At 39.1% G+C, this 9,963-nt stretch overlaps 1 protein-coding gene across 1 annotated transcript; it reads left to right on the top strand.

Annotated features, from left to right (window-relative positions):
- Positions 1–2,791: 2,791 nt before the first annotated feature.
- LOC124476033 (sulfotransferase 2B1-like) lies at positions 2,792–9,509 on the top strand. The gene is made up of 6 exons (XM_047033001.1): positions 2,792–3,132; positions 7,057–7,268; positions 7,500–7,626; positions 8,200–8,294; positions 8,627–8,807; positions 9,246–9,509. The coding sequence occupies exons 1-6, from the start codon at positions 2,994–2,996 to the stop codon at positions 9,353–9,355; spliced, it is 864 nt and encodes a 287-aa protein (XP_046888957.1). The 5' UTR covers positions 2,792–2,993; the 3' UTR covers positions 9,356–9,509.
- The last annotated feature ends 454 nt before the right edge of the window (positions 9,510–9,963 follow it).

Raw genomic sequence — 9,963 nt, 5'->3', positions numbered from 1 at the left:
TATGGAGCTAGAAAGCTGACAAAAGTATCTGAATTTGAATATGAAAGATCTGAAATATTTGTGTGTCGAATTTCATAAAACTGAAATATATTGCTGTTGAATATATAATATCTGAATTATTTGTATGCCAAATTTAATAAAACTGAATTATTTTGATTCAAAAATAAAAAATTCTAAAATTCAGATTCTTGAAATTCAGATTCTTGAAATTCAGATTGCAGGAATTCAGATTCTTGAAATTCAGATTGCGGAAATTCAAATTCAGATTGCGGAAATTAAGATTTTGTCTGAACTAGGCCAAAGGTGAAACAGCTTGCTTTCACAGGGAAAAGTAGACCATTTAATAAATAGTTTTCGATGGACTCGAACGGGATGTGGATGGTTGGTCGTCCCCGTCCCATTTGAGGCTCCACAGCATCCAGCCGTTCCAGGACTGAAGAGAGGTTTACTATGGCAACCTCATTAATGTGTACGTCTGTGACGGCAGAGTATGCAGCCAAGCTCTCTGTGACTTGTTCTACTCGGTCACGGGCATCAGACTCAGCAGTGGCGTAACTATAGGGAGTGCAAGGAGTGCAGCTGCACTAGGGCCCGTGGCGAAAGGGGGCCCGTCCTCGATCTCACCGTAAAAGTGAGACAACCTAACCGGGCAACTTCAGGCAATCTGACCGGGCCCCTTGCACCGCTGTGATACCGCAAATTGAGGTTCACATATGATCCAGTCTTATCAATTCGCAAACATTTCTCAATTATGGTGTCAGTTATTCAGAATTATGAGCTATCACCTGCCCAATAAACATTTAAAAACAGTCAGTGTTAACAACAGCAAATAATTAATTTTTCCTCATTTGCCTTTTGCTGAATTAAACAAATGTCGTTTTTATTAAGTAATATTGCCCTCGAAAAATAGCAAGGATGTCTGGGTAATATTGTTGTCAAAGATTCCCGCCCACCCACACACGATTGTTCCCATCCAGTTGTTGGAATACCACAGACAGTTGTTGTTGGGATACTACAGTTGTGTTGCATTAGCGTTTTTAAGCGAATTAGGCTACCCCATGCCATGCCCTTTAACATAAAAGTGGCTCCAGAAAGCGGCAGGAATGAAAAGAGCAAGATGTAAGGGTGGCAAAGCTGTCAAAACTATCCTCATTTGTATTGTGGCGAAGCGTGTTGAAGAGGACGCTACGTCTGACCCCCAGCCCGGCAACAGCAATGAGTGTGAAACTCAGCCACCAGGGTAGGCTAATAATTACATAACGTTTACTGTCTGGTGTATGCAGTTGACATGGCTATTAAACGTCATAAAAATGCACATATAGGCCTAGGCTACCAGGCAGCGGCCAGGTTAGATATAGTAAACTATGTTCAGGATGTAGTCGGAAAATAGCTAAAGCTAGATAGACTAAATGTAAACTAGCATATCTAACGAACATAAAATCAAATATTCACCATCGAAGTGACAGTTTGTTTTTTAATAGTACCCAGATAGCACACATGACAGATCGAAACGTCATTCATAACGTCGGATAAGCGTTGGTAAATGATCAGATTTTCTTCTCATCTCTGTGCTCTATTTCAAACGTCGCAGATATGTCGGCTCATGACTGACTGTTCCATTATGCTCATTCCGTGTTGTAGCAAGCATAATCTAGAGCCAGAGACTCGCGAGTCAGAGCCGTTCACTTTTGAAAACAGTCATCTATCTTCACATAGAAGGAGCAGTCGTTACCCTTAATTGTACATCATGAGTAGCCTAAATTTCCTTGCGCATCGCTAAACTGAAAACTCAATAATTTCGCCTGACGATAGGTCGGTAAGGGGCCCGTTGGTGAGATCTGCACTCGGGCCCGCCAAGTCCTTGTTACGCCGCTGAGACTCAGATATATTATTAGTTTCTACCAGCTCAGCTAATTCTATCAGTGTCTGCACAATTTGAGGGAGCGCCATGATCTGTGATGCGTCCTCTAAAGACCCGGCAATTCAATCAATTTCCCGGCACATTTGCCATGTAATGCAATGCGTATGTGCACACCGCCCCCTACCGAACAAGATGGGTAGCTCGGTCAGCAGGGAGCTGAAGAAGAGCGGCTACTGACGTCACTCTACTGCGCCGCTCAGAATGCATTTTCGTTTTCGAATTATGGGCAGTTCTTTGCGGGCAGAACATGAAAATGAAAATGCAATGTCCGCTCTGTTTTTTTTTTTATTATGGCATAACATGTGCAGTCTTGAGGAAGAAAATGCAAATGTAAATAGGATGATTGATTACTAATTTTATTTATGAGTCAAATAATGCAGCCACATTCTTAAAATGAAAATGCATTTCTGGAAATGCATTTGAATTTGAATTGTGGTCACGATTTTGCAGCCACTTTCTGAAAATAAAAATGCATTTCTGGTAATGCATTTTCATTTAAATTGTGGTCACGATTTTGCAGCCACGTTCTTAAAATGAAAATGCATTTCTGGAAATGCATTTTCATTTTCAAATTTTACATTTCAAATTGAATTTTGGTATCTATTTGCTGGGGCATATTTTGAAAATTAAATTTCAAATGTCTTTTTCGTTTTCATTTTAATTAAGTGAAAGAATGAGCAGTCTTAAGGAAGAAAATTAAAATGCAAATAGGATGATTGATTACTAATTTCATTTATGAGTCAAATAATGCAGCCACATTCTTAAAATGAAAATGCATTTCTGGAAATGCATTTTCATTTGAATTTTGGTCACGATTTGCTTCCATAGCTGACACCCTGCATTGTAGCAACATTACCAGTAGGTTGCTCCAACATTGTGAATCAGCTGGTAGGTTAACTTATGTCGTATAACCTGCTTTCTGGAATACCATCTGATAGGGAGAGAGAGGCAGCACGCTTGACTGTTATAAGAATGACAAGAAGACTGATAATATCAGTGAGGTCTAGGGAAGTTATTTAGTGTACCAAGGTACACTTTGTGTTTGCGAGGTTGTTGACACTTTGGAAGCAGCATGACTGAAGAGGAATTATACACCGTCTATAAAGGAGTCTATCTTCCTAAACTAATACATCCTCCAGAGAGCATTGCATACTATGAACAATTCACTTTTAGACCGGACGACGTTGTTATTGTGACTTATCCGAAATCTGGTAAGTTTTTACCGTCAAGAGATGGCTGTCTAGAATGGCTTATATCCATGGTCCAAAAATGAGGCTGCATCAAAACACAGTACGGACAAGCCGTATAGTCTAAGCTACGTAAAAAACTTTGGTAATTCACAACTACAACTATGTATTTTTGGTTAGAACGATTAAGCGAATAGCCTACGTGTTTAACCCTTTACTGCCTAGCCAACATTCCAAACATTCCATAAGCTGTTGAAATATGATATTTATATTAATATTCATATTTTTTGAATTTTCATATTAAATCATACACCTTAACTGTTTATACCATCTTGAAGAGGAGAACTAGGAGATTTTTATCATGTCAATAAATATATGATCACTTGAGGCAAATCATATTTTATTAAAGTGGTTTCAGGCAGCCATTCTTTACAAAAACTTCTCCATCCACCATACCTCATCAGACAACTGCTATTTTCACCGATTTAATTACAAGATGGAGAAATACTTTGAGTGGGTGGAATATCCACAAGTCTGTAGGCAATGTAGAACAGAAGACAGATTAGAAATATCATATTTTGATTAAAAGTTATGACCATTCTAGTGACTAGTGAAGACATAGGGAAAACCGGAATTATCATGTCCCAAAAGTAGCTAGCTCTATGGCTGGATACTCCTCTCGATAACTAAAAAACGTTCGAGTTTCTTCCACAATCGACCGAATTGGCCAAACAAGGCATGTACATTTAGCTTACAGTATACATAATCTACCTAGTTAATGTTGTTTTTCGAAGTTTTTTAGAAATCTGCTCAAATCGAAGCTAAACAGTGCTACTACCGTCATTGCTGCCTGTCACAAACGGCCAAGCCGGACACGTCATTCTTTCCTGAAAACACTCGCTTCACTCCCACAAACAAATTCTTCGTAAGTAAAAAGTTTAGACTTTTAATTGACAATATTGACAACACATATTAAGGAACTTGTCTTTACTCATAATATCGTCTCCGATTTCAATTCGAAGCTGTAAATCTAACACTGTAGGTAATCTCCCATGGTCTCCGCTCTGGCTCCGCCTCGGAAAACAATGGCTGCCGTTGCAGACGATAGATTTATTTCCCCCTCCCACTAACCCCTTAACCAATGATATGTACTTTGAGCTTAAGTTGTCATGAGTATCTGGCAGTTTTCAGAAATAAAATCGGTGATTGGACGGTGACGCTATTAGGGCGGGAACCATGGGCATTTTAATGCCCATATTTGAATGGTCCGGCAGGAAAGAATGGTTTGTCAATATCAAGACACATTCGTTTGTGAAATTGTGTTTAGTGGGCAGAGCTTTCAAGCCTCACCCACGCATTTCAACCATTTCTCACAGTGAAAAGTAATAAATTTGTCCCGCTGTATACAATGGCACAGGCATTCTGAGGGAAGATTTCTGCGGAGTAAATGAAACAGTTTTACGATAGGCTACATGAAATATAAGTAGGCTTATGGCATTATGTTTTTATGCCAACGATATAATTTTACATGTATCCTGGATGTGCGTTCAGGCATGGGCGTAGGTTTAGGGGGGGCCGCTAGGTATTAGTAGCCACCAATATTTTAAGATGACAAAATTGTCCCCACCAATATTTTTAGCAAACTCCTTTGTGCTGCAATTTGGATCAATTCAGTAAAAACTATTTGGCACAATATATTTGCAAAAAAGAAACGCTTTATCCCAATCCACACTAGTAAAATCAAAGCAGTTTAACCGAAAACACAAACCGATGCCCGCAGAATTCCATGTCAGCGCGCTCTTCTGATCTTGCCAAAAAGCCACTGCAGCACGCACACAGAAATCCAGGTGTCGGACTCGGCACACAAGTCAGAATTAAGGTAGGATAAGAAAACATTACAAAACTAAAGAAAGTTTCTAAATGACAGGCCTACCTATCATCATATTTTGACTTTAACAATATTACATGAAGCTCAAAAAACAGTATTAGCGCTAAAATGAATGTGAAAAAAATGCGCTCTCATTAACTATGTCCTTGCGAAAGCTGATATGGGGTAAGCCAGGTGAGTTTTTATAGCCTGGTAGTGCATTGTGCGCAGCAAGCTTGAAAGAAAAAAAAGGGATTCGAATAGAAATAAAGTTTTATGTCTAACAACACTCTAGCATCTCAGCATTGATATTTTGGACCCTTTTGTGCTCTGTAGATAGGAAAATGTCACCCAAAAAGAAGAGATGTAGGTATCAGAAGTTTTTTCACCGCCCAGACAGTAAGTAGCCATCAAGAAAGTCATTGTTAGTTAGCTAAGAAAACTACCCACACAGTGCAAACCTGCTAGCCTTGCATCGCCACCCATTCTACAAATGGAAACGTGTTTTGAAAGTTGTTAGTGTAGTAGAGCATGTAACTTTTGCTTGTATTAAATCCATCCCTAGCATCTGCATTCTTTCGACCGGTGTGTTAGCAGCAGCTGGTCTTGTTGAAGCCAAAAGGATAAAGCTAACCTACCCACATAATGGGACTTTGCAAGTTTAGCATAGTACCAGCAGGCTAGCAACTCAAAAGTGATATTAACTGGTAATAAGTAGGCCTCTATGATCCCTTGGATAGTAATATGGCTATCCCTGTAATCCCGACCAATGTCAGCAGTGAACTAAGCATGCTTAGTGTCTGTATTAAATGGATGAATTACTATGCAGGAAAAACAGCACCCTGAAGCTACAGATGTAGAGCAGGTTGGTGATGAATCAGCATCAGGGGTTCAGGTGAGAAGTTGAATTATCAATTTAGGTAAAGATTGCATTAAATTGGTGGTCTTTAAAGGGATGTTTAGACAATGTTACCCACGAATGTTATCATTCACACTTATACTTGTAGGTAGTAAAAAGGTGCTATAAATTGGGATGCCCAAATCTAAATCATTATTTCATTGCTTAGTACTGTACAGATGATGTAGGCCTAGTACAGCTCCATAAAACCTGAATCAATTACCTACATATAAAAATTATTTTTCTTAATGGGGTGGGGGGGGGGGGGGGGGCAGTGAAGTGCAATCAGGGTAGGCAAGGTAGGCACTTAACCCTGCCAAAACGTAATTTTTTAATGATTTCATTTTATTTAATAAACTCGTATTTGTATTTTTACTGATTATTCTTGTGATTTATATATGCAATATGTGTGTTATTACAATTGTTTAGACGTTACGATAACAAATGTAGCAGTTACGCATAATCAAATACAAAAAAAGGGTAGAATAAGCAGTGCTTTTATTATCCATTCATTGCAGACAACAAGCGAAAAACTCATGTTGCATATGCGCACTTTTATCCTGTATTCTTCAACATGTACGTCGAAAAGCACAACTCTGCTGTGCCTTCGCACGTAAACATGTTATGCCAGTAATCATCCACGTTATGTAACAAACATGAACCAATTAAAATCGAGATATTACTGGACATTTGCGCAGCTAACGTCATTAAACTGGCATTGTAAACGTAATCCCTGCAAAATTCAAGTCAAAATGACAGCAGCGGTATCTGCCGATATCACAGAATTGAGGAATGCCGTGTCCCTACCAAAGCTGAGACCGAACCTACGCCCTTGCGTTCAGCAATTTGGTGGCCTAGGTTACAAACAACAGACAAATAAGTTTTGTCTGTAGGCTTACATGCAGTGGATTAAGTCATGGAAACAAATTGAGCCAAACATAGTACCCTGGACCCATAATCCTTCCATTGCATCATTTCCACCTCTGCTGGGCTTTCCATGTCGAAAATCTGCGTTTATTAAATTATAAGAAAATGCTACCCAAAAATGTGTGCTTAAATTAAGGAGACTGATAGTAGTAGCTGAAGTGGTAGCCTATAACTTCAGATGCTAGTCACCCGCTTACAAACAGTAAAGTAGCTTACTTCTTCCATTTAAATAACCGTGCAAACACCTGTGTTCCAGGCACAACATGGATGCAGGAGATCACTCCCCTGATTCAGAGTGGAGGAGACTTGACTTCGGTTCTGACCCAGCTTAACTGGGACCGGGTTCCCTGGCTGGAGGAACACAGGGCCCAGGTTCTCAACCTGGAACAGAGGCCTTCGCCTCGCCTGTTTGTCACACACTTCCACTATGACATGATGCCCCAGTCCTTCTTCAAGGATAAGCCCAAGGTAGGGTGCAGTCTCCCATCCGAGGTCATTACCCACCTGGAATGGAATACAACAGATGTGTGTTTTGAAAACTGAATGGGATCTTGCAGGAATGGCAATTATGTGAGTGAGTATGACCTCACACAAGACTGTGAACTTTGTCTTTCCAACAGAGGTAATGGGGTTATCGATTTAATAGGTGATTTAATGAATGAATGATTCATCAATTAGCGTGGCTTGTTCTTCGGCCAGGTGATTTACATCATGAGGAACCCCAGAGATGTGTTCACATCTTCCTACCATTATTATGGGATGGCCTCCTACCTGGTTGATCCCCAATCACAGGACGATTTCGTACAGAAGTTTCTCAGTGGAAAAGGTACTGTGCTGGTGAACGTAGGTGTTGCGTGTCTGTGTTAGTGGAAGGAAATGTACTTGTCCATTAGGGGTGGGGGAAAAAATCGATTTACAATTGAATCGCAATTCAGTCTGGTAGCGATACAGACCGATTCACAAATGTACTGTTGTGAATTAAAAAAAAATAAATTTTTTTTTTTTTTTATTTTTAGATTTGTATTGATTTTTTTTAAATCTCAGAAAAATCAAGAATCGATTTGTAATTGAATCGTGACCCAAATAATTGATTTGAATCATAAGGTATAAAATAAAATAATAATAATCCCACCCCTATTTTCCATGCATGCTGTGTTTATTCTTCATGGATTCTCTGTGGATACAGATACCCATGCCATTATAGTTAAGTAGTTAGGGACAATATATCACAATACAAAACACCATACAATATCTTAAATTGTAGAATTCAATTTAAATTGTATTCATGTTGTCATCTAGGTTATTTTTCTCTAATTAATTACCATTAATCTTTTCTGACACATCAAGCACGTAAATTGTAGTTTACTGTATGAGAATTCTTGTGTGGTTGTGATTTCAGTTATGTTTGGTTCATGGTTCGACCACGTTAAGGGTTGGTTGAATGCAAAGGACCAGGACCGTGTTATGTACATCTCCTATGAGGAGATGATATGGGTGAGTGTCTTAGTAGATTCCAGCAGATCCCTATGTACCACAGTATTATGGTATGCCATGAATGAAGATCAGTACAATACACACATACTTTAAACACATTGGTTGCACTGTATTAAATGAGAAAGGTTTCTGTTTTGTCTTGAACTGCTTAGTTGCTTCCAAATAGTGTTTGTGCATGCCTTAGCATTTTTCATAGTGATGTAAGTTCATGGAATATTACTCTGTTTTCTGCAATAGAGAATTTCATAAAATTAATTGTTCTAATGGTTTAGTCTTTTCCCATGAAGGACAGCAGGTTGAATGACTACACCACTGTTTCTGCATCCTGGCAGGACCTGAGGGATTCTGTGGCCAGGATTGCCCTTTTCATGGACAGTTCCTTAACCCCCGAGGTGGTTGAGAAGATAGCAGACCACTGCATGTTCAAGAACATGAAGCAAAACAAGATGTCCAACTACTCCCTGGTACCCAGCGAGTTCATGGACCAGACCAAATCAGAATTCCTCAGGAAAGGTACGACCCTCCTTGTATTCTTAAGGATGTTTTCCTTATCTGAATGTTTAATATTTTAAGATCCACAAGGGAGGAATTCAGAGTGACGTACAGGGTGGGTTTGAACCTGGGAACTTTTGATCTGCAGGCAAATACTTTTATTTCACTGAACTAGACTTTTGGTTATTTTGCTTTGAACTTTCTGTACTTCATGACACATTAGCATTTTTGTCATTTAGCAGATACATTTACCCAAAGACACAAATAGTATAGAAAGTACATCAGACAATCAAGGTTCAGAAGAGCAAAGTTCCACAGTATTTCTGTAGTTAAGAGCTAAGGAAGAAAAATCAACTACTAGATTGGAGAAAATAATCTGCTTCAACTGTTAGTGTTGATCTTAAATATACCTAACTTAGTGATTGTACTTTATCATTTTCTGTGTGCCGTTTTCCCCAGGAGTCGTTGGAGACTGGAAGAACCAGCTCACTGTGGCCCAAGCAGAGTTATTTGATGCTGTTTACAGAGACAAAATGAAGGATGTCAAATACAAATTTGTGTGGAGCTGACAATCCTTAGCTGTGATAGTGTGATAAGTGTAATACATGACATACAGTTCAGAGGCAACTGTTAAGATCAACTGCCTTTATGTTCAAGTTCAAGTATTTTATTTGTCAGGTACACAGAACAACACAAGGTTAGACTGGGCACTGAAATTCTTAAGACAAGACAACGCAAGCACCTGGCATAACATAACATATAAGTACACGGAACATAATTTACATCTATGCTGAGCTTAAATAAGTGAAACTTCCTAAATATACAGATAGCAATAAATAATCGACTATACTAACCCTAATACTAAGACTTCCTAAATTACAGATAACAATAAATAGTACACTATACTAACCCTATATGCACATAAAACCTTTTCCAACCCTATAACCCATTCTAACCTAAGTGGAGTACAGTACAATAGTGCAAATTTGCAGATCAGTGACTAAGTCAATGACCATACTGTGTACTACTTATGTCATATATGTTATGTAAGAGTGTCAGATGGCTGAGCGGTTAGGAAGTCGGGCTATTAATCAGAAGGTTGTTAGTTCAATCCCCGGCTGTGCCAAATGACGTTGTGTCCTTGGGCAAGGCACTTCACCCTACTTGTCTCGGGGGG

The sequence above is a fragment of the Hypomesus transpacificus genome, chromosome 13 (genome assembly GCF_021917145.1).
Source record: "Hypomesus transpacificus isolate Combined female chromosome 13, fHypTra1, whole genome shotgun sequence".
Taxonomy (NCBI): Eukaryota; Metazoa; Chordata; class Actinopteri; order Osmeriformes; family Osmeridae; genus Hypomesus; species Hypomesus transpacificus.
This window is presented reverse-complemented; position numbering and strand designations above follow the sequence as displayed.